The sequence below is a fragment of the Eulemur rufifrons genome, chromosome 7, assembly GCF_041146395.1.
Source record: "Eulemur rufifrons isolate Redbay chromosome 7, OSU_ERuf_1, whole genome shotgun sequence".
In the NCBI taxonomy this organism is placed as follows: Eukaryota; Metazoa; Chordata; class Mammalia; order Primates; family Lemuridae; genus Eulemur; species Eulemur rufifrons.
In genome coordinates, this window is record NC_090989.1 from 155,859,138 (window position 1) to 155,881,864 (window position 22,727).

General features: G+C 40.9%; 1 protein-coding gene across 1 annotated transcript in view; it reads left to right on the plus strand.

Moving 5' to 3' along the window:
• The window catches only part of DOCK3 (dedicator of cytokinesis 3), a 599,641-nt gene that overhangs the window by 475,658 nt on the left and 101,256 nt on the right, over positions 1 to 22,727 (plus strand). Inside the window, exons 14-21 of the mRNA XM_069473668.1 lie at positions 759 to 884; positions 13,464 to 13,588; positions 15,113 to 15,275; positions 15,809 to 15,915; positions 16,478 to 16,649; positions 17,380 to 17,477; positions 21,406 to 21,489; positions 22,596 to 22,696. Coding sequence (XP_069329769.1) covers positions 759 to 884; positions 13,464 to 13,588; positions 15,113 to 15,275; positions 15,809 to 15,915; positions 16,478 to 16,649; positions 17,380 to 17,477; positions 21,406 to 21,489; positions 22,596 to 22,696 — 976 coding nt within the window. The remainder of the gene's footprint in view (positions 1 to 758; positions 885 to 13,463; positions 13,589 to 15,112; positions 15,276 to 15,808; positions 15,916 to 16,477; positions 16,650 to 17,379; positions 17,478 to 21,405; positions 21,490 to 22,595; positions 22,697 to 22,727) is intronic.

The following is a 22,727-nucleotide window of genomic DNA, read 5'->3' on the forward strand; positions in this document are numbered from 1 at the left end:
AGGTTCTGTCTGGGCTGCAGTAGAACCATATTTCTTCCCTTGGCCTAATTCTGACAGTGCATAGTCCTAATTACAGGAATACTTTTATCTACCAGATAAAATATCTATGATTCTTTTGACTTCTCTCTTTCTCTGCTTCTCCATCTCCTCACCACTCCCCATTCCCATATCATTCTTATTCTATAATTCTGCTTGCTCCTGTCTTCATTCCAGCTGCTATTCTTCTAATCATACTCACTGTCATAACACCTTAGTCCTTCATTTCTATAGATATTCATCTTTTGTTCAACTCCCAAGTTTACAGATCATTGAGGGTGCCTGCTGCCAACCCATAGATAAGCACCTAAATTCATTATCCTGTTAACAGCTAATCCCTTTCACAGTCTCAGAGATAAAACTTCCTAACTCCATATAGGCTTGACCTTTGACAGCCTTCTAGGCAGTGGCTGCAGTGGGGACCCTCAGGAGAGTGGAGTGGAGGAGGGAATTTCAGAACATTCGAACCTTGTACAGTATTCCAAGGGTGCAAGTAATAAGCCAGAAGCCAGCTCACCTTGAGGGGACATTACAGATTCTCCCAAGTTTTAAACAAAGATTATCTGGAGGGTCTGAAATCATCATGGAGTCTGAAGCAAAAAGAAAAATGCTGAACTTTGCACATATTCCTCTGAAGAATGTGACTTCTAATGTTTTTTTCTAGTACTACATAACAGGGTGGGAGTATGGTTCTGAGTAAGGAAATGGTTTTGTTTTTGCAGGTCTTATCATTGCTCTACAGCTTCTTCGTGGAGACATGGAACAGATTCGGAGAGAAAATCCCATGATATTTAATAGGGGATTGGCAATAACAAGAAAATTGGGATTTCCTGATGTCATTATGCCAGGTAGGCAGATCTGCTTGGGGCTGGGAAGGGAGATGGGTTAGGGGGTTGGAGTCCAATGCTCCTCTCCTGAGCAGGTCATGAACTATGCTGTGGAGAAGCCCTTCAGCCAGTAAAGTTTCTGCAGCCCAAGTCAGGTTTCAGACTGTATTCTGCAACCAGTGACACCTTTGGCTCTTATAGACATTTGTTCTTTTCCAGGATCCCTCACATCATATTCACCAGGGCAGTATGACAATACAGCAGATGGGCTTTGTTGTCTCCTATGGAGGCTGGATGGTAGGAACTAACACAGAACTCTTCATGGAGATGCCTTTTTCTACCCTCTCTTCCATCACATTTCTTAGAAAAGAATTGGCTCACAAGAACTTCCTGCTTAAGGGGAAGAATATACTAAAATATGTGCCCGCAATACCAGTGAATCCCATTTGTGTAGGAATAGCAGATGCATTTTAATGTATCATAAAAATAGTTAGATAAGTGGGATAAATTAAGCACTGTGAATAGTACTCCCTGGCCAGTTTCTCAGGAATGGTCTCGCACCCTTCACCTAATGCCCAATGGAGAGCTCAGGCAGAAAGTAGGAATGCATTGACCCTTAACTGTGGTTGCAGTAGGTCAAAACGAGGTCCATGTTTCCTAGTCAGGTAGACATGGATAGGGCTAAAGAAGCGGGTCCAAATGGAGCATCAAAGCATAGGGAGCTGTTGAGAGTGAAGGAGGTGGGGAGGCATAGTTCAGATAGATGACAGGTGGTCTGATAAGTAGAGAAGATGTGAATAAGAGGAAGGAGAGGAGGACAGGTAAATGTCAGTTGTCTGGATAGATTCCAGGAGGAGGGAACTTACCCTCTCAGTTGAGTTTTAATGTTCTGCTAAAAGCTTGTTTGCTTTTGTTTAAAAGGGCCAGGCCAGGCTAGACCGAACTAATTGTGACCACTTTAAATATCACCTATTTGGAGTACTTCATGGTACTTCACTAAATCCTCTCATTGGAAACATTTGCCAGCACATACCCAAGGTAGTGTGGCCTGAGCGTGGAGAAGGCCCATGTGATGGGTTTCAGCTGCCTTCCAACTTTCCAGGCTATGCCCAGATTTATTTTCTGTCTCCTTCATTCTCTCTCCACAGACATTGTGAATGCAGAGAAAGCTGCTATGCACAGTGTTCATCTACTTACACAGGAGGGTCTTTTGGATGGTAAACCTAAGCCACTAGATCAATTATGTTTATCTCTAAATGCTGAGGAGACTTCATGCTTATGAAAAACGCCTATCTGGCTATTGCAGAGGTGATGACCTCCATAGGATATTTCTCCCATGCTGTCCTGACACCATCCTCAGTTCTGTGAGCCTGGTAATTAGGAGAAGCAGCAGCCCAGGCATAGTATCTGGCTTCTTGGCAATGTGACTTTGACAAAAGAATAGATGGTTACCAAAATTGACCTGGTGATCTTTTTAAAATTAGATACCTAGGCTTATGTAGTAAAGTAATATATTCTAAGAGGTGTACTTAAAGTCCTTCCTTTCTTTTAAGAACTTTGATTTTCTAAGATTTGGACATTACCTTCCCAGTAGCCTTTACATACTCATGAGATTAAAGCCAAGTGAACAAGAAAGGAACTAAACTAGAAAAGACAAGCTTCAGTCAGAAACGTATTTAAGTGAAATTTGATTTCAAGTTACATTGCCAAAACCTAATCTATGGAAAGAAATATTTTTTGGAATATGCTGTATTTCTTTGTATTATTGGCACACAGGTTTGTAAATAATTTCTGTCTATGCTGGACATGACTATGGAAATATGCAATTTCAGGCATTGGTAAGGCAAGCTAAGGTTAAGGGGGTTTTACCTCCCCTGGGCAGCTAAGTGATCATCGTATGATTTGCTCTACAAAGCAGAGACACTGGGCAGTCCTGGGAGGTTCAAGGTGGGGCCACAAGTGTGCTGCATCCTGGGTTGTCTGCCTATGAAGTACTGAGTGCTATAGCTGAAAGTAAGTATTAATTCACAGGCAGAAAGAAGTTCTTTGTCCCTCCTCTACCGTTTCTCTTCCTGAGGAAAGAGCTTTTTACACAGATGGTCACTCTTAGGATTGTGGGCTGTTAACAACTAGGATCCCCCTGAATGCAACCCAATATATTTTCAGAGTGGGTTTGCCATCCTTGGGCAAGTTGGTAGGGCTGCCACCTGCATGTCCTGCTGAAGCAACAGGAAGAGTATACAGGAGTGTTTTACATTATGGTCAGCCTGTCTTGGAAAACAGTGACTGTGATAAGAAGTCTCTTGATGAATCTTCCAAATCCTAGCCACTCCTCTGCCTGCAGTTGGTCCACTCTTCATCTGTGGGAATATTTTACTAGCCCTCACAGTGCTGGTGTGATCAAGTTACAAGAAGTTGCAACTTCTGCTTGACACATGAACACAAGGAGAAAAAACAAGGAAAGAAATCATGTCAGTAACTGAGCATTTCAACACTTCAGCAAGTCTGAGAAATTAGAGTAAATGGAAGAAATAGAATTATTCATAAACTGTGTTCCTTATTTTAAAACTATCAAGCACTTGGCAGAAATTATCAGACACTCATTTGAAGAGGTCTTTTTTTGTCAGGATGGCCCCAACAGGTTCTTGTCAAAGCATGCTGGCAGAACTGTAAGGAAGAGTTCAGACAGGCTCTAGCCACACCAGTATCTAACATGCCATTTCTAGAAAGGTCTTTCTGACAGTCCACCATTGCTTTCCATGGTTGTATACATACACACCATATGGATGCCATGAGCAGGAGATATCCTGCTCTGTGCCACAACTGAGGCCCTATTCATACCACCATCCAACTCTGCTCAGGACCCATGCTAATGACCAAGAGGCCACAGAGATGCTAGTGTTCTGGGAGCCAGCCCAGGAAATGCCATCTTAGATTATAGAAGAACAAATAGACATGGGAATTTTAACCAGTTTTTCTGAAATTAAGCACCTACAGTCTTTTGTTGGTTGATCACCATATTTCTGTGGGTACTTCTTTCTTCCCTCCAAATTCATTTTAGTTATGTACAAAAGCTAAGAACACTATAGCACACTTTTAGTTCTTTCCTGGATTTTTAAAGAAGATGGGCTGGAAAGATGAGGATGACAGGTGTTCCAGGTGAATAAGTTGATGTTAACATTTGTCCCTGTGTGCAAAGCATGTCTTAAAAAATTAAAACAATAGAAATTATACCATGCATCTTCTCAGATCACAGTGGAATAAAAGTAGAAATCAACCCTAACAGAGTTATTCCACAACATTGAGAAGGACGGAATCCTCCCCAACACATTTTATGAAGCTAACATAACTCTGATACCAAAACCAGGAAAGGACTCAACAAAAAAAGAAAACTACAGACCAATATCCCTTATGAATATAGATCCAAAAATTCTCAGTAAAAGCCTAGCAAATCAAATCCAGGTGCTTATCAAGAAAATAATCCATCACGACCAAGTGGGCTTCATCCCAGAGATGCAGGGCTGGTTCAACATACACAAATCTATAAATGTAATTCACCACATAAATAGAAGCAAAAACAAAGACCATATGATCCTCTCAATAGGCGCAGAAAAAGCATTTGACAAAATTCAACACCCTTTTATGATAAGAACACCTAACAAGACAGGCATAGATGGGGCCTACCTAAAAATGATACAAGGCATATATCAAAAACCCACAGCCAACATCATACTGAATGGGGAAAAATTGAAAGCATTCCCACTTAGAACTGGACCCAGACAAGGTTGCCCACTGTCCCAACTGCTATTCCACATAGTGCTGGAAGTCCTTGCGAGAGCAATCAGGCAAGAGAGCAGAATCAAGGGTGTCCAAATGGGGACAGAAGAGATCAAACTCTCACTCTTTGCTGATGATATGATATTATATCTATAAAACCCCAAGGATTCAACCAAGAGACTCCTGGAATTGATAAATGAATTCAGTGAAGTCTCGGGATGCAAAATCAATACCCACAAATCAGAGGCATTCATATATGCCAATCACAGTCAAACTGAGAACCAAATCAAAGACTCAATACAATTCACAATAGCAACAAAGAAAATAAGGTGCCTAGGAATATATTTAGCTGAGGAGGTAAAAGACCTCTACAGGGAGAACTATGAAACACTGAGAAAAGAGATAGCAGAGCACGTAAACAGGTGGAAAACCATACCATGCTCGTGGATCGGAAGAATCAACATTGTTAAAATGTCTATACTACCCAAAGTTATCTACAGATTCAATGCAATCCCTATTAAATTACCAACATCATTTTTCATAGATATAGAAAAAATAATTTTACGCTTTGTATGGAACCAGAGAAGACCCCGTTTAGCAAAAGCAATTTTAGGCAATAAGAACAAAATGGGAGGTATTAATTTACCAGACTTCAAACTATACTACAAGGCTGTGGTTATTAAATCAGCTTGGTATTGGCACAAGAACAGAGACACAGACCAGTGGAACAGAACTGAGAATCCAGATATAAAACCATCCTCATATAGCCACCTAATCTTTGACAAAGCAGACAAAAACATACACTGAGGAAAAGATTCCTTATTCAATAAATGGTGCTGGGAAAACTGGATACCCACATATAGAAGACTGAAACAAGACCCGCACCTTTCACCTCTCACAAAAATCAAATCACGGTGGATAACAGACTTAAACCTAAGGTGTGAAACTATTAGAATTCTAGAAGAAAATGTGGGGAAAACTCTTATAGACATCAGCCTAGGCAAAGAATTTATGAAGAAGACCCCAAAGGCAATCACAGCAACAACAAAAATAAATAAATGGGACCTGATTAAATTAAAAATCTTCTGCAAAGCCAAAGAAACTGTCATGAGAGCAAACAGACAACCTACAGAAAGGGAAAAGAATTTTCACATGCTATACATCCGATAAAGGACTGATAACTAGAGTCTATTTAGAACTCAGGAAAATCAGCAAGAAAAAATCAAACAACCCCATCAAAAAGTGGGCAAAGGACATGAATAGAAATTTTTCAAGAGAAGACAGAAGAATGGCCAAGAAACATATGAAAAAATGCTCAACATCTCTAATCATTAGGGAACTGCAAATCAAAACCACAATGAGATATCACTTATCTCCAGTGAGAATGGCCTTTATCAAAAAGTCCCAAAACAACACATGTTGGCGTGGATGCAGAGAGATAGGAACACTCATACACTGCTGGTGGGACTGCAAACTAGTACAAACTCTGTGAAAAGCAATATGGAGATACCTTAAACAAATACAGGTAGACCTACCATTTGATCCAGCAATCCCATTACTGAGCATCTACCCAAAAGAACAAAAGACATTCTATAAAAAAGACATCTGCACTCGAATGTTTATAGCAGCACAATTCACAATTGCAAAGATGTGGAAACAACCCAAGTGCCCATCAATACATGAGTGGATTAATAAAATGTGGTATATGTATACCATGGAGTACTACTCAGCTATAAGAAACAATGGTGATATAGCACCTCTTGTATTTTCCTGGATAGAGCTGGAACCCATTCTACTAAGTGAAGTATCCCAAGAATGGAAAAATAAGCACCACATGTACTCACCATCAAATTGGTTTCACTAACTATCACCTAAGAGCACGTTTAGGAATAACATTAATTGGGTGTCAGGCAGATGTGGGTGGGGAGGGGATGGGTGTATACATACATAATGAATGTGATGCACACTGTCTAGGGGATGGACACACTTGAAGCTCTGATTCGGGGCGGGGGGGCAAGGGCAATATACGTAACCTAAACTTTTGTACCCCCCATAATATGCTGAAATAAAAAAAAACATTTGTCCCTGTGACTTACATGTCAGAATTAACCATAATAAAACTTTGAAGAAAACTCAGCCAAAGGACTATAACCTGAAAGGAGAGATTTAAAACCTCTTGCTCAATAAGGGGCATATACTCCTTTTCAGACCTTGTCTAAGCTAGCAGAGATATGCACTACTTTCTATGGCTCTTTCTATAATATTTGTTAGCTTTCCTAGAAAGTCTGTGCCCTGGAGTCATTGGAAATACAGGACTCTGCCATGGTTCTTTGTGAAGTACAATGTTTTAACCTGTTTTCTGAGCCTTGAATTTCTAAGGTTATAATTGACTGTGGGTGATATGGGCCAAGTTTCACATTAGTTAAATGGTTTTCTGTCTTGTCATAAGCAGTACATCTATGATTAATATGTTGTTTTAACTGATGACTAAGGTTTTTTCCTAAAGCAGTGGTTCCCTAACTTTAGTATGCATCAGAATCACCTGCAGGGCTCAGAATAACACAGATTTCTGGGCTCACCTCAAGAGTTTCTGATTCAGTACCTTTGGGGTAGAACCCGACAATTTGCATTTCTCATAACCTCTCAAGTGATGGTGATATTGCTGGTGTGGGACTCCCTTTGAGAATTATGTCCTAGAGAATGCTGTGCTTCAGGGATGTTTTTCCCCTCCTTGAGTTAGAGCTGAGGGAATTACTGCTGCCCTCTGGATTGCCCTGAGCATGCCCATTAGAAAGCACCTATGCAGGCGTAGCATCCCTCTAGAGCAGCAGTCCCTAACTTTTTTGGCACCAGGAACTGGTTTCATAGAAGACAATTTTTCCACAGACCGGTAGGGGGCTGGCGGGGGAAGCGGAGCTCAGGCGGTGATGCAAGCAATAGGGAACGGCTATAAATACAGATGAAGCTTCTTCCCTCATTGGCCCACCGCTTACCTCTGCTGTGTGGCCCATTTCCTAACAGGCCATGGACCGCTACCTGTCCACGGCCCGGGGTTTGGGGACTACAGCTCTAGAGGACCCTCTGACTCTTGCCCTCATGCTCAAAAACACTCTTTTGCTTTGTCCCCTGATAAAAAGTGCATGCTTCATCACTGACCTGCAAGTGATGTTTCTTTCTCTTTTCCTGTTTGTTTTAATTGTTCTTGTTTCTCTCTGTGCCGTCCCCTCATTCTCGCCCCTTTCTTTCTGATGCAGAGATGAAGATAGTTGGGTGTAAGTTCTGGCTTTTGTGTGTCCTGTCTGCTTATTGCCTGCTTTGTTCTCATCTTCATTTGTTTCATGGAATGTTGCAATAATGGGGTGGGGTGTCATGTACATTATTAATCCTTCATCAGCCTCACCTTCTTGCGTAACTGACAAGACATAAAAATGAAAGCTACCAGCCCATCCTTGAACACTGTGTATTGCTCTGGGTGTTCATTAATATCTGAAGAAACTAAGGACATATTGGAATGTTTAGAAAATCTCAACAAACTTGAGGTGTAGATACAGGAAAGGACTTTTATATGAGACAGATCAGTTACATCTATTGAAAAGAAAAGGAATAGTGCTTATCCCAAGTCACAAATAATCCAAAAGGCAGAAAGCTTCTCTTTTCAGCTCTATTGAGACACACCTAATATGAAGGGCAAACACATAGAGACATGGCTTTTGGAAGAAAGCTCTCCTCGAGGGTAGTGATGAAAGTCAAATGAGGCTTTGTCATTGTCTCTAAGGAATGGTTTAGGAATGATCACATCTGGTCCCACAAGAGGTTGGACGAGCATCACATCCCTGACCCAAGAAAGGAATAACTATATATAGTGATGTCACACTGTGCCCATACCTGTCATCCTGTTACAGCAGAGAGCATCACTGCCTTTGTGGTGGTATAAACAAGAAGTGTGACACTAAAGACATGGTGAGAAAAGTAAAGAGCCCATCTTTTCTAGTTACTCTAAAGAAGTCCTTCCATGAGTTTTTTTTTTTTCTTTTTGTCTCTTCCTCAAGAAAATAAGAACTACTACAAAATAAAACATTGGTCACATACCCAAAACCATCTAACTTGAATGGTAGCTAACATCTCTGTATTTCCATTTATACTGTTAGGAAGCTTCCTTCTCTTCCTCCAAGAGATAGAATTAGCACCATCCCATGTAGGCTGCTGTGTCTACTGGGAGAAAGTCAGTTCTCATTTCACGTGATCTTAAGGGAAGAAAGCACATCCACAGAAGCTCCTCCTAATCCTATCTAGAAGTAGGGCAGGTATAAATAATATAGTATTAAGTACTGTATTGAACCCAAAGCTCGTAATACGTAGTGTGAGTAAATTTATACAGAAGGAACATGAACATGATAAAGAACCCAAACCAGACTGAGTGCCCAAACTTGTTTGGGCCCTCCTGGATCATTTCTACTGGGATGGAATTCCACAAAGGTTGGAACTAGTGAGATACATGACCCCAAAATCCAAGTAAGGCTGGAGTATCTGGCAAGAAATTCTCTTGCTAACAAATGCTCTGGTGCCTGAGCTGGACCTCAGAGGAACCTCTGTGGACACTACTCTCAAAAGAGACTTGGAAACACATCATGAGCTCTGTTTCTCCACAGTCATACTAGGATGCACGTCTTCAGAAGGTTAGACCTGTTGCGGCTGGATGCAATGAAACACAGCAACTCTGTCACAGTGCTCCCTAGCCCCCTAAGATTTCTGGTGGCTGAACAGCACTGTTTCCTTCTAAGACCTCTCGCTCCATAAGGACCCCAGAGTATTTCAGACCAATCCTTGTCATAATAAGAAAGCCTCAGGTTCATAACCTTGCTCCTCCCAACAGCTGTTTGTGTAGGCCTACAGGAATCTGTATTTTTGATGTGTAGTTGCCGTGCTGTGCAGCTGTTGACACATAAACATTCCAAGCCAGGTATCAACGAACTATGGCCCATGGGCCAAATTCACCCAGCAGTCTGTTTTTGTACTGCTTGCCAGCTCAGAATGGTTTGTTACATTTTGAAAGGGTTGTAAAAACAAAGAACATGCAATGTAGACATTTGTGATCCACAAAGCTTAAAATATTTACTCTCTGGTCTTTTACAGAAAAGGTTTGTCGACCCCTGCAAACTTAAGTAGCTAGTTCCCTGACCTGTAGCTGTAACAACAGCTGGCATTGGCCATAATGTGAAATTGTGAAAGGGGCAGAAACTATTTATTCTGACACAGAAAAAACTCTGTTCATTCATCTTCATTCAAGAAACTCTGTTGCATGTCACCAGACCACTAAGAACACTGAGATGTAAGAATTACTGATGCTGTAAGATGTTCTGCCAACCTTAGGAAGCAGAGGGCACCCAACAAAGGGAAGTGAGGCTGCCCAAGGCCCTTCCTAAAAGAGAGACCCATAATCAGGGCCACCCTCAGCAATACCTACTCCTCCCTACAGAAAAGCCTCATTCTCCCAGCACTCCTCCATGCTGCCTAAGAGCTTCCCAGCTCCCCATCCCCAGCCAGACTTCATCTGTGTCCTCCCAGCATACCTCAATGTTCTGGTTTCCTAGTGTTAAACCATGGAGAGCATCAGAATCACTTGGTGATTTTTTTTTAAATATACATACACAAGACCCACTGGAATCTCAAGGAGTATATGCTAGAAATTTGTTTTTAGCAAGCTCCCAGGTGAGTCATATGCAACTAGCCAGGAAGTGGTCTGCACACTACCTCCAAAACCACCACTCATGCTTTCTCTTTCTCATTCTCATTCTCATTGTAACATGCCTATCCTCATCTCTTTCCTGGTATATTTTCTGACAGTTGGTACTGAAGTTTACAGGAGCCTCCTGGACACAGTGCCTTAACCCAAAGGCACGATTCCACTGGTAGGTTTTGTGAACATGTAACATGCAATAGCAACAGCTGGAGAGCAGAAGAACCCTGGGAGGCTATCTTTAAGGCAGGTCTGGGTCATTAGATCCCTGGAGCTTTTCACATTTGCTTCTTATTAGGTTTTATCCTAGTTCCAGGGGAATTAGTGGAGATCTCAATTTAAATGATTCCCAGAGAGATTTTGACAAGAAGCCCCTACCCCCAGAAACTTTCATAAAGTGCCATTCTTGAAACCATAATTTGCAAAATTGCAACCCATACGCAGCTTAGTACCTATTCTGACTAAGAATAGCCCTGATCTAGGCAGGTCTGTTCTCCAAACAAAGTGCAGCTAAAGACCTGATGAAATCACAGTGTTTCAATCTATAACTTGAAGGGTATAGTTACTTGTATTGATAAATTTTCTCAGCTAGGTGATCACCAGGGGCATTCTGTTTTAAAAAGAATGAAAACTATAGGAGTATCTAGCTCAATCCTTCCATTTTGAAATTGGTCTTTTGCCTTAAAATGCCCTGCCCAGAAACTGTGAGCACACTCTATAAAATCAACACAAATGAAATTCTGTCATTAACAATCTTTAAGACGATGCTTAGTTTTATATTAGTATTTAATATAATATATTTCTAGGAAAAGTTTGGAAATGTTTCATTTGAAGAACATGTTTATTCCTGTATAGAGCCATATAAATTAAAAGTGTCTATATAAAGAATAATATTGCTGGTAGCCAGCAGATACATGCTTTTAAAAGTCACATGGATTATCTTAAGGATAACTTCCAGAGAGTACAAACCAGGGTAATATTTAAACCAAGCACCTGTTCTTTAGATTAGGCATTAAAATTTTCTAGACTATTCACTTTGTGCTAAATAAGTCTAGAAATTCAATAGTTACTTAAATTCCATGGGAAAGCTAACATGTAACTAAAAGGCTTTTATAAGAAGGATCCGTTTCAATTACTAAAAATTCCAAGTGTAACCAACTCTGATTTATCCCATTATAATAGCAGTAACCCATAGTAAAGTTCCCAGTTAAGTTTGAATTTTACTCTCAGAACTGATTTTATTCAGCCTCTGTCCTGACTGTAGCAAACTGAGTTTCCTTTCTCTTTGTATGTACCTTCCCCATTCCACCCTACCCTGAATGCTCTGAATGGTATGGTAGGTGGGCCCAAGCAGTGATATCCAAAGGAAGCTGATGTCCAAACTCATCAGAATTCCAAGCAGAGGCTCTACCCAACCCAGGACTCCACGAAATCTGCACACTGCAAGATGGACACCCTCAAGGCTATCCCACATATGCAACGGTTGCATTTGTGTATGATTTTTCAGAACATGTTTTCCTCTTCCCTTCATGGTAGCCTTGGGGTGGCATATTTGAGGAATAGGATGGCTTTCACACATTAGGGAGAGCTCTGAGGTCTCTCAGAGAATAATTAATTACTTGTCATAGGCTGCTCTTCTCTACTTGAGCTGCGTTACTTTGGGAACCTTCATTATGCAACCAAATAACTGACTGCAAGATTGCACTCCTGGGATAGGAAAGTGACCTGAAGAGTGGAAGGACTAGTCATGAAGGCCTTGAAAGCCTCATATATATGCCAGTCCTGGTCTATCCCTGTTTCATACACGAGAGACATTCAGATGCTTCCACAATTAGAGAGGAAGTCAGTACAGAAAAAAGAGCATTGCCATGTATCTCTGACCAAACCAGAAAGCTCATCTGCTAACCAAAAACAAACTCTGTTTCTGTCATTGTCATTCCAGGTAATAAACATATTTCGATGTACCAATTTTTCTAAGAACTGAAGCAGAAAGAATATCTGGCTTCTGAATTGGCTTGTGTTGCAAGTTAATTGTTTCATCACCTTTCATTTGGTTTCTTAAGGCTGCTAACACATCTTCACTTTGGTCTTAACCTGTTTTCCTTTGCCATTTTCTTCCTTTGAAGTTTTCTTCCCCCATAGCCTTTACTGTGTTTTTTTGAAAGTCAAAAGCCCTTATTTAGAATATGTGAATAAAACTGGTCGTGTTACAGATTTACCAACTTAGAGCAGCCTAAATAAACTCTTATGTATGAATAGGCAACCTTGTCCCCCTTTAATTCATCCACTAAAAAGGCAGATGTGATGTGGGTCATTTTGGACTTATAGTTTGAGCTTCTCCTGCCCAGTCTTGAGCAGCAAAGATGGGCAGAATATGCTGGAGTCAGAGCAAAGGGAAACAACAAGAGCACAACAGATTGTTGCCCCACTGCCTTAGCACCTGTGCTTCTGGGGTGTGATCTGCTCCCAGGGCACTTGCAAACAAAAAAAAAGAAAAAGTAACAGGTAGTCCAGTGACCTCTGCCTGTATCCCAGCAAGGAATGGGATTTGGAACAAAGCCTCCAGAAGGAAGGACAAGTAGTATATCCTTTAGTCGGACTCAGAAGGGTTGGGGGTTTCACAAAGAAAACCTATGAAACCTATAAAATTTATAAACCTACAAGAGAGAAACTTTTTGAGGGAAAAGAGGAGTGATTAGTAGTTAAAGCATAGGTATGATTAAAAGAAGTGTTATTCCTGTTGATTCTAAAATCTTTGCTCTTCAGGAGGCTTATATTACAGCCATTCTCCTGGAGAGGAGATAGACTGAGCATTCTGAGCACCCACAATTTGAGAGAAGATTCTTTACCCTGGACAAGCTGTGTTGAACCTTTAGAACCTTTAGAATTCAGACTTAGCACATGACTAACCAACCAGGATACTGCTGCACTGATACTGGTAGAATGTCTATCATTATTAACCAAGCTTGGAATGCCCTGAGCATCCACCTGAACCCCAGAGGATCCAAATACTAGCATGGTCCTCCATGCAAATGGGGTAGCATGGCTTCTGTGGTCATGAGGACATGGCATTTCTTTCCCCACAGGTGATATCCGCAATGACCTGTACTTAACCCTGGAGAAGGGGGATTTCGAGAGAGGAGGAAAGAGTGTACAAAAGAATATTGAAGTGACCATGTATGTACTTTATGCAGATGGAGAAATTTTGAAGGTAAGACTTTCCAGTAAGTCATTTGGAATGGAGGCTAATCCTGCGATAATTCTCTGTGGACTTTGTCCAGAGGCCCATTTCCTTCAAGCAGGACTGAACTCAAATCACCCCATATATATTTTTCTCTGTCTTTTCCTTTCTTGAAGGAAACCCTATGGTGTGCTTTGATAATAACTTCCAGTGCCATACAGCTTTTGCAGAAATTCTTACTAGTGCCTAACCTGAATCTCTCCTGCTCCAATTTAGACCTATTCCCTGTAGTTCTGTCCTACATGTTACCTCTTCTGCCATTCTGCCTATCATAGAGCCGCCTACTTTTGGTAACTGCTATTAAGTCCCCCTCTGCCTTTTTATTCCTCGAGCTAATACGAAAGTTATATTTGCACTTTGGTCAAGGGTCGCACTTAGATACTCACTTGCTGGTACCAAGTTATAGGGCAAAGAACAGCAAACTCAGGCCATGGAAGATTAAAGTAAATGTAGTACAAAGATTCTCTGTCATTCGTCAAAAGTAAAGACCTGGAGGGCAGTTTTTCTGTTGTCGGTATGTCAGTTTTTTCCTTTGTCATGTTATGGTAAAGTCCCTGGTGAATAACAAGGCATCATTTGCAGCATACTTGATAGAAGGCATATCAGTGTTTCACAAACCTTGTTTCTGTGTGTTGGCAACAGCCCTGTGAGATAAGGCAGAATAGGAATCATCATCCCCATGTTACAGAGGAAAAAGGTAAAATAAGTCAAAATCACCTCCGAAAACAAGATAGAAATAGAGGAGAATATCAAAATAGTGGTAGAAACAGTGATTTGTCTGTCATTTTAAAAAAAACAACTCAAGGACCTAGGGGATGTTAATTGTTTGCCTGGAGATTGCTGAGGGCGGGAGAGCTCTTAGCTAGTCACACTACTCCTGTGTGGACAGTAAGCTACTCCTGATTGTGTTGCCCAAAGCTTCCTGTGTTCCAGAACTGGAATGTGGGCAGTCCTGAGACTGCATCTTCATGGCAGTATTTGGGAGCTGGGATCAAGTTAAATCTGATCTAACTTGTTTATATCCAAGGAAAGTCAGCCAAGGGCAACCTAAAATGCCAATCTAACATTGAGCTTTGGAAAATTAGAAAACAGCCTCTCTCCACTTTGTAATTTAATTTTTTTCCTTGATCTGGTAAAATGTGACATACAGTTATCTTCTCCCATGGAGCTTGTTGTTTCCTTTCTTAGTGAGGATGAAAGAACCTATCTTAGTGACTCAGGTGCACCACCCAGCTTCACTCCAATTTGTTAAGTAGTGTTATGTGGTTACTTCTACCACAGGGAAAACAAGAATTGTGACTGCTTTTCTTATACTATCTATACAATTGCCTCCAAAAGTATTGAATTTAAGTCAAATGCATTTTGTTATCTCATAGATTTTGCCTGGTGGAAAAATGAGACCTTTGGGCAGGGGAAAGTAAAGTGTCCTAGTGACACAGAAATCCAGGCACTCCCTCCAGGAAGATGACATCTTATTTTGTTTCTCTCTTGTAGGATTGCATCAGCTTGGGTTCAGGAGAGCCAAATAGGAGTTCCTACCACTCCTTTGTCCTCTACCACAGTAACAGTCCTCGTTGGGGAGAAATTATCAAATTGCCCATCCCCATTGACCGGTTCCGGGGCTCCCACCTGCGCTTCGAGTTCAGACATTGTTCCAGTGAGTGAGACTTCTCTCCACATTCCTTTGAGGGATATGAATATAACCCTCTCCCCTCTGGAACAGAATTAAGTGGGTTCTTATTATTGGGGCAAGAAAATGAGGAGTTGGGTATAAATTGTTACTCAGAGATGGGACATCATCAGAGGCTGTTCTTTGGACTATAAAAGCAGTGATTCAAAACTATAAGTCTGGTATTGGCCCTTCCTAGTATCTGACCTAGTGTCTGAAATTGTCTATTGTCATTCTCCTTTGGTTGTTTCCTTTGTGCCTATTAAACTGCTCCTTAACAAGCCCCTGGTTCAGCAAGACCAGCAGTTTAGTTTCTGTTTGGGTCTGGGTAGCCCGTGTGCCTTAGGGTATAAATGGAAACTTACTCCAGTGCATTTCTCATGATTGCTGCAGTCAGGTTGCTACCTAGTTAATGAAAGAAGTAAGGGGCAGAAGAACATAGGTGATAAATACAAGGGAAATTTCTGTTGGAAATCCAAGTGGGGGACAAAAACAACTAATACTTGGCTCTGATTTCACAGCAAAGGACAAAGGGGAAAAGAAACTCTTTGGCTTTGCATTCTCACCCTTGATGCGTGATGATGGCACTACCCTCTCAGATGACATTCACGAACTTTATGTATACAAGGTATGAGGCCTGGCTGTCTTTCATCCCTACCCTTTCCCCCTACTGAGGTCTCACTCGTGGTTCTCAGATGATTTTCACGGGGCAGGCCAGAGGATCCAGGGTAATGTGCTAGTGGATGACAACAGGACAGCTGTGGGCAGATATTATCTTCTAAGTGCAGTGGGCTTCATCCCACAAATAATGCCAGCAGGTTTTTTGTTTCTCACCTCTCACCCCATTGGATGGAAATCCAGTACCAACCCCTCTATGCCACTGTGGTCTTGGGTAGTACATTCTGAGACTGCTATTCGAAATCATGGTACTGTCAGCTGTCACAACATAGCTGCCACCCAAGGTTACTTGCACACCAGGTGGAGGCCACATGTTCCACCATGTTCTGTTTAAAAGGCACATGAGCTGTTCTGGGAAGTTTCTGAACAGAAACCACTCTTTCAAGATGACCAGAGGCCCAAGGTGCAGCCTCAAGAAGATACGAACAAACAACTCAGAAATTCCCTGGCTTCTGGTTTTTACACATGGCATGGCTCAGGAAACATTGTCTGTTCTCTACTTTTGCCTACAGTGCGATGAAAATAGCACATTTAACAACCATGCTCTGTACCTGGGCCTACCCTGCTGCAAAGAAGACTACAATGGCTGCCCTAATATCCCCTCCAGCCTCATCTTCCAGCGCAGCACCAAAGAGTCTTTCTTCATTTCCACTCAGCTCTCCTCTACCAAACTCACCCAGAATGGTAGGTGATGGTGCCTGCAGGGTGGTGCCCTCTACTGTCCTCAGTTCTCTCCATATTGCTAGTGCATGTTAAGGGAGACAGAAATTTTTTTTTTTTTTTTTTTTTTTTTTTTTTTTGAGACAGAGTCTCACTCTGTTGCCCGGGCTAGAGTGAGTGCCGTGGTGTCAGCCTAGCTCACAGCAACCTCAAACTCCTGGGCTTAGGTGATCCTACTGCCTCAGCCTCCCGAGTAGCTGGGACTACAGGCATGCGCCACCATGCCCGGCTAATTTTTTGTATATATATATTTTAGTTGTCCATATAATTTCTTTCTATTTTTAGTAGAGACGGGGTCTCACTCTTGCTCAGGCTGGTCTCGAACTCCTGACCTCGAGCGATCCACCCGCCTCGGCCTCCCAGAGTGCTAGGATTACAGGCGTGAGCCACCGCGCCCGGCCGGGAGACAGAAATTATTGCTTCTTAATGCCACAGTAATGGGCTTCTTTTCATTTGATGTTGGAGGAATCACTCAGCAATAGCAACCTACAAGGTTTCACATGGTTTTAGTAGCTCTACAGTGCCCATCCCAGGTTCGTAGATGTGTCTTTGGCCTTGATCTCAGCAGTAAAGAAGCTACTGTGATGCTCATAGTTAGTTCTGCTTCTCTAGATTCCACCTTGGCTAGGAGAATCTGAGCCTCACTTGACCTTGGAATAACCAGGGTTCACCATCCTTTGGGCTTGCTTTCTAGTGGACCTCCTTGCTCTACTAAAATGGAAGGCCTTCCCAGACCGGATTATGGATGTCCTAGGACGGCTGCGGCATGTCAGTGGGGAGGAAATTGTTAAGGTATGTCTTCCACACAATTTTAACATACTGTCCTGAGAAAGAATCTGGACAGAAGACCTTACTTCCTCATGATTTCTGCCAGTAAGCCTCTAAGGCCATTTCTCCAGATTGCTTTTTACTTTATTTTTTTAGTTTGTTAGCTTCTTTTTTAAAAATATTTTTATCTTTTTATTTTCAATTGAAAAATAATAATTGTATATATTTATGGGTTACAGTGTGATATTTTGACATGTTTACAATGTAGAATTATTAAATCTAGCTAATTAACAAATCCATTACTTCACGTTCTTATCATTTTTTCTTTGTGGTGAAAACATTTAAAATCTATTCTTTTAGCAATTCCGAAATATACAATGCATTATTATTTATTATAGTCACTATTTGGAGTAATAGATCACTAAAGCTTATTCCTCCTGTCTAACTGAAACTTGTACCCTTTGATCAATATCTCCCCCCTTTCCCCAATACCCCCATTCCCAGCCTCTGGTATCTATCATACTACTCCCTACTTTTGTGAGTTTAACTTTTTTAGATTCCACATATAAGTGAGATTAAGTGGTATTTATCTTTTTGTGCCTGGCTTATTCCACTTATAGTAATGTCCTCTAGTTCTATCCATGTTGTTGCAAATGACAGGATTTCCCCTCTTTTTAGTGCTGAATTCCATTGTATATATATGCACATATTTTCTTTAGCCATTCATCTGATGATGGACACCTAAGTTGTTTTCATATCTTAGTTATTGTGAATAACACTACAGTGTACATGGGATTGTAGACATCTCTTCAGCATACTGATTTCAATTCCTTTGGGTATCTACCCAGTAGTGGGATTGCTGCATCATATGGTAAGACTATTTTGTACTTTTCTGAGGAACTTCCATACTGCTTTCTATAACGGCTATATCAATTTATGTTCCCACCAGCAGTGCACAAGGGTTCCCTTTTTTCCACACCCTCACTGACACTTATCTTTTGCCTTTTTTATGATAATCATTCTGACAGGTGTGAGGGGTTATCTCATTGTGGTTTTAATTTGCATTTCCCTGATGACTGGTGATGATTACTATTTTTTCATATGTCTATTGGCCATTTGTATTGTATGTCTTTTGAAAAGTTTCTATTTAGGTCCTTTCCCCATTTTTTTAATTGGATGGTTTTCTTGCTATTGAATTGTTTGAGTTCCTTATATATTTTGGATATTAGCTCCTTATCAGAGATGTATGGTTTGCAAATATTTTTTCCCAGTCCATGAGTTGTCTCTTCCCTCTATTAATTGTTTTCTTTGCTGTGTAAAAGCTTTTTTTAGTTTGATGCAATCCCATTTTTTTTATTTTTGCTTCTGTTGCCTGTGCATTTGGGGTTATATCCAAAAAATCATAGTTTTTGGATTTCTTTTAGTTTTTTTGTTCGTGTCTTTTTTTAAAAAAAAAAAATCTATAATTTCAGATTAATACCTTTTAAAAACTATATTTAAGTATAAACCCTATTTTCTTTTTTTTTTTTTTTTTTGAGACAGAGTCTCACTCTGTTGCCCAGGCTAGAGTGAGTGCCGTGGCGTCAGCCTAGCTCACAGCAACCTCAAACTCCTGAGCTCAAGCGATCCTCCTGTCTCAGCCTCCTGAGTAGCTGGGACTACAGGCATGCGCCACCATGCCCGGCTAATTTTTTTCTATATATATTTTTAGCTGTCCATATAATTTCTTTCTATTTTTAGTAGAGGTGGGGTCTCGCTCTTGCTCAGGCTGGTCTCGAACTCCTGAGCTCAAACGATCTGCCCACCTCGGCCTCCCAGAGTGCTAGGATTACAGGCGTGAGCCACCGCGCCCAGCCTAAACCCTATTTTCAAACTTGTTTTTCTTCCCAGAGAGCAAAATGATAATTAAAGGGTAGTGGTAAAAGCATCCTCTTAGAAACAATTCCAGTGCTTTGTGCTGCCTACATTCCTTTAGGTCTCCTCTCCCTTCTTTAGGTCGCTTTCTCATTTTCCTTACTTTGTTACCTTTTTACCAAAAACCCAGCCCAATGTCTTTCTGGTTCTACTCTCTTGATTATAAGAACTCTAAATATTGTCCATTAACGTGTAGCTGCTGATTTTTCCCAGTCTCTCACTTGGAGTTCGTACTAGGGAACCCTTCCTTAACCCTATGTCAGCTTCTGTCTCCAGATACCTTTGTGACATTTCCCATCTAATGGTCTTAGCAGGCTGATGTCAACACTGTCAGTCACCAGTTGTCTTCATAGGGCTTTTCTGGGAAGAGTGTTTGCCCACCTGGTTTTAGCTCAAAACAAAAACAAAAATAAAACACCCAGACACTTCCTAGTGGTGAAAGCCCAGCGGGTGAATCCTGCATAGTGGACTGAACTCTACTGAGGAAAATGGTCATCAGCAAGAGCAATGGAGTGTAGGTTAGAGATTAAATCTTGAGAAGTCATCCTGTCTATACTGAGCATCCTTAGCTCTGCCATCATAAGTATCAAATCAATTATTAATAGCACAGATGCACTGTCTATACTTTATTTCACAGCTCCATTGACTCAGTAATACACAACGTGGTGTCACCAAATGAGGAACAGTTTTAAAGTTTGTGTACCACTGTGTACTTTTATGAAATTGATGTATGAATTGTTTCAATTACTCAGATTATCATAAACATTTTTTAAGCTCTTCACAATCTAATGCTAGTTTTGAAACTTAAGAGAAAGTCATACTCATATTTTCCTTCTAAGCGTATTAAAAATATCAACCAGTACACAGACAGGGTATTAAGAAATCTGTGGTCTTTTTAAGGGTGACTTGTATTTCTGACAAGAGAACATCCTACTAGTGTACCTGGTTTTAGCGTCAATAATTTGTCTCAGCTAGCCAGAAGAGAATGTGCTGGCATCTTGAAATTTATTTTTTTACTTTTTATTGGAAAATTTCAAGCATACACAAAAGTAGACAGAATAGTATAAAGAACTCTACATGTATCATCACCCTGCCCAATGACCATTAATTCTTGCCAGTCTTAACCCATCAGTACCCCAATCTAAAACTGCCACCTCATATTGTTCTGAAATAAATTGTAAATGTGGTATCGTTTAAATTGAGATTTGACTAGAAGAATGTTGAACTTGATTTTTAAAGACTGCTAGCATCCATCAGTATTTATTATTCTCTCTGTTTTTGCATCTCAAAAATAAAAAGGTACATGCCCAAACAACAACAACAAAACACTGCCACTTTTTTTGCCCCCATTGACAGCCCTTATCAGCTGCATTCTCCCTTCTCCTGTGATACTAATTCCTAGACCAAAAAATAGTTTCTGTAATTAAAGCCTAGCTTGCCACACCCTTATCTAAATGTACTCTATATGATTATGCCACAGTAGAAAGCAAGGGACTATTGAACTTTTTGAGTCCCAGGAAACTGAACTCTTTTCCTCAAAATGAATTTGGCATCAGAATCACTTAGATTGTTTTTTTTTTATGTCAGCTTATTATGGGTGTACAAAAGTTCAGGTTACATACATTGCCCATGTACCGCCTATCCCCCCGAGTCAGAGCTCCAAGCCTGCCCATTCCCCAGACAGTGCGCATTGCACTTAGATTGTTTTTATTTCAAAATTTCTATTCTGCATGGATGTCTTTTGTTTTTCAGGCAATTGCTCTTTCTTTCTAAGGAAAAGGCTTAGCACTTAGCCAACAAGAAGATCCTCTCTAGGTTTCTCTCAGGGCCCTGTGGGCTATAAGCAAACACCTCAAGTCCACCTAGCTATCACTTAACTAGGTGGAGGCAAGATACTAGATGATTTTGAAGTGGTGTTTTAAGACCCCAAGAAATCTTTCACTTTGTTTATTGTGAGCTAAGTTCATTGGTGGATGGAAGTTTGACCATGTATACAAAGTCCTGAGACCTGAGCCCTCTGCTTTTTATGTTGTTTCAGTTTCTGCAGGACATCTTAGATACACTCTTTGTGATTTTGGATGATAATACAGAGAAATATGGCCTGTTGGTTTTTCAGTCTCTGGTAAGTCAACTTCTTTACTTTTTATTTTTATTATTCCTGTCACATATTTTAAAAAAATCTAAGGGAAAGCATTTGTTAGAAGGAATCAGCACAGGTGATGTTTTTAGTAGGAGGAGTGAGGAGTGATACTCCAAAAGGACTGAGGAGTATCATTCAAGAAAGACCAATCTAGCAGGCAGATCCCTCCGAGATCAAATTTGAAAGAATCAACATGGTCAGGTCTAGACCTCAGCTTTGCAGTTCTAGATCCTCAATCTTATCACTATTTCAGGGTTGCCTGACCCCTAAAATGATGACCTCCATGAGTAAGAAACCCAGAGACTAATAGAGGAAACCAGATGGCCCATTTTTTTCACTTACAAAGTAAGATATAACCACTGGGAAAAGCAGAGACTTACTCATGCTAGTCTCTAGAGACCTGTGCAGTTCCAGAGGTCTCTGGAGACTCTGTCCCTCTATGCAGTTGTTTCAGAACCAGAGTCTTAGAAGGTTAATGAAATTGGCCAGTGATTTGAATGTTTAGTGCATTTTGTTTAATATATCTAGTTCCACAGGAGGGAAGGAAATCCATATATTCAAGGGGATCCAGATACTCCAGTCTACATGATAGACAAGGAGCAGAAGTGAGAATTAGAATGGACACTTGCATAGTTTCTCCCTCTGGCTCTTCTTCTTCCTTGCTTGCCTGTCCACCGGCCCTGTTTCTGAAGGGCACAGCCTTTCATAGGCTGATTTGGCTCAGAGGACAATGTTTTTTCTCTCTCTTCTCCAAGTTTTTGGGGATATTTCATGCCATCTACACAGGTATTGTTTTGCCTTTCTGCAGTCTATACTGTACCACCCAGCATTATTTTGAAGGGAAAGACTCACAGTAATACTGGCACAGACTGATGAGCTCCAGGGCTGGATTAGGAGGCTAGGGTGTTACAAAGAGAAAAGACAGAAATACAGGCACACAATGGAAATCTATATTCACTACCCGTGGGGATCACTAGAGAAAACACTGACAGTTTGCCATTCCTCAAAGAAGCAAGAGTCTGTTTCCTGTCAGGGATAGATCTGAGGCTTCCAGTGAACCCTGGTGGCCTACACTCCATCTCTCCCAGGTATTCATCATCAACCTGCTCCGAGACATCAAGTATTTTCATTTCCGACCCGTGATGGACACATATATCCAGAAGCACTTTGCTGGAGCTCTGGCATACAAGTAAGTTGCATTTGGTATCATCATTAGGACT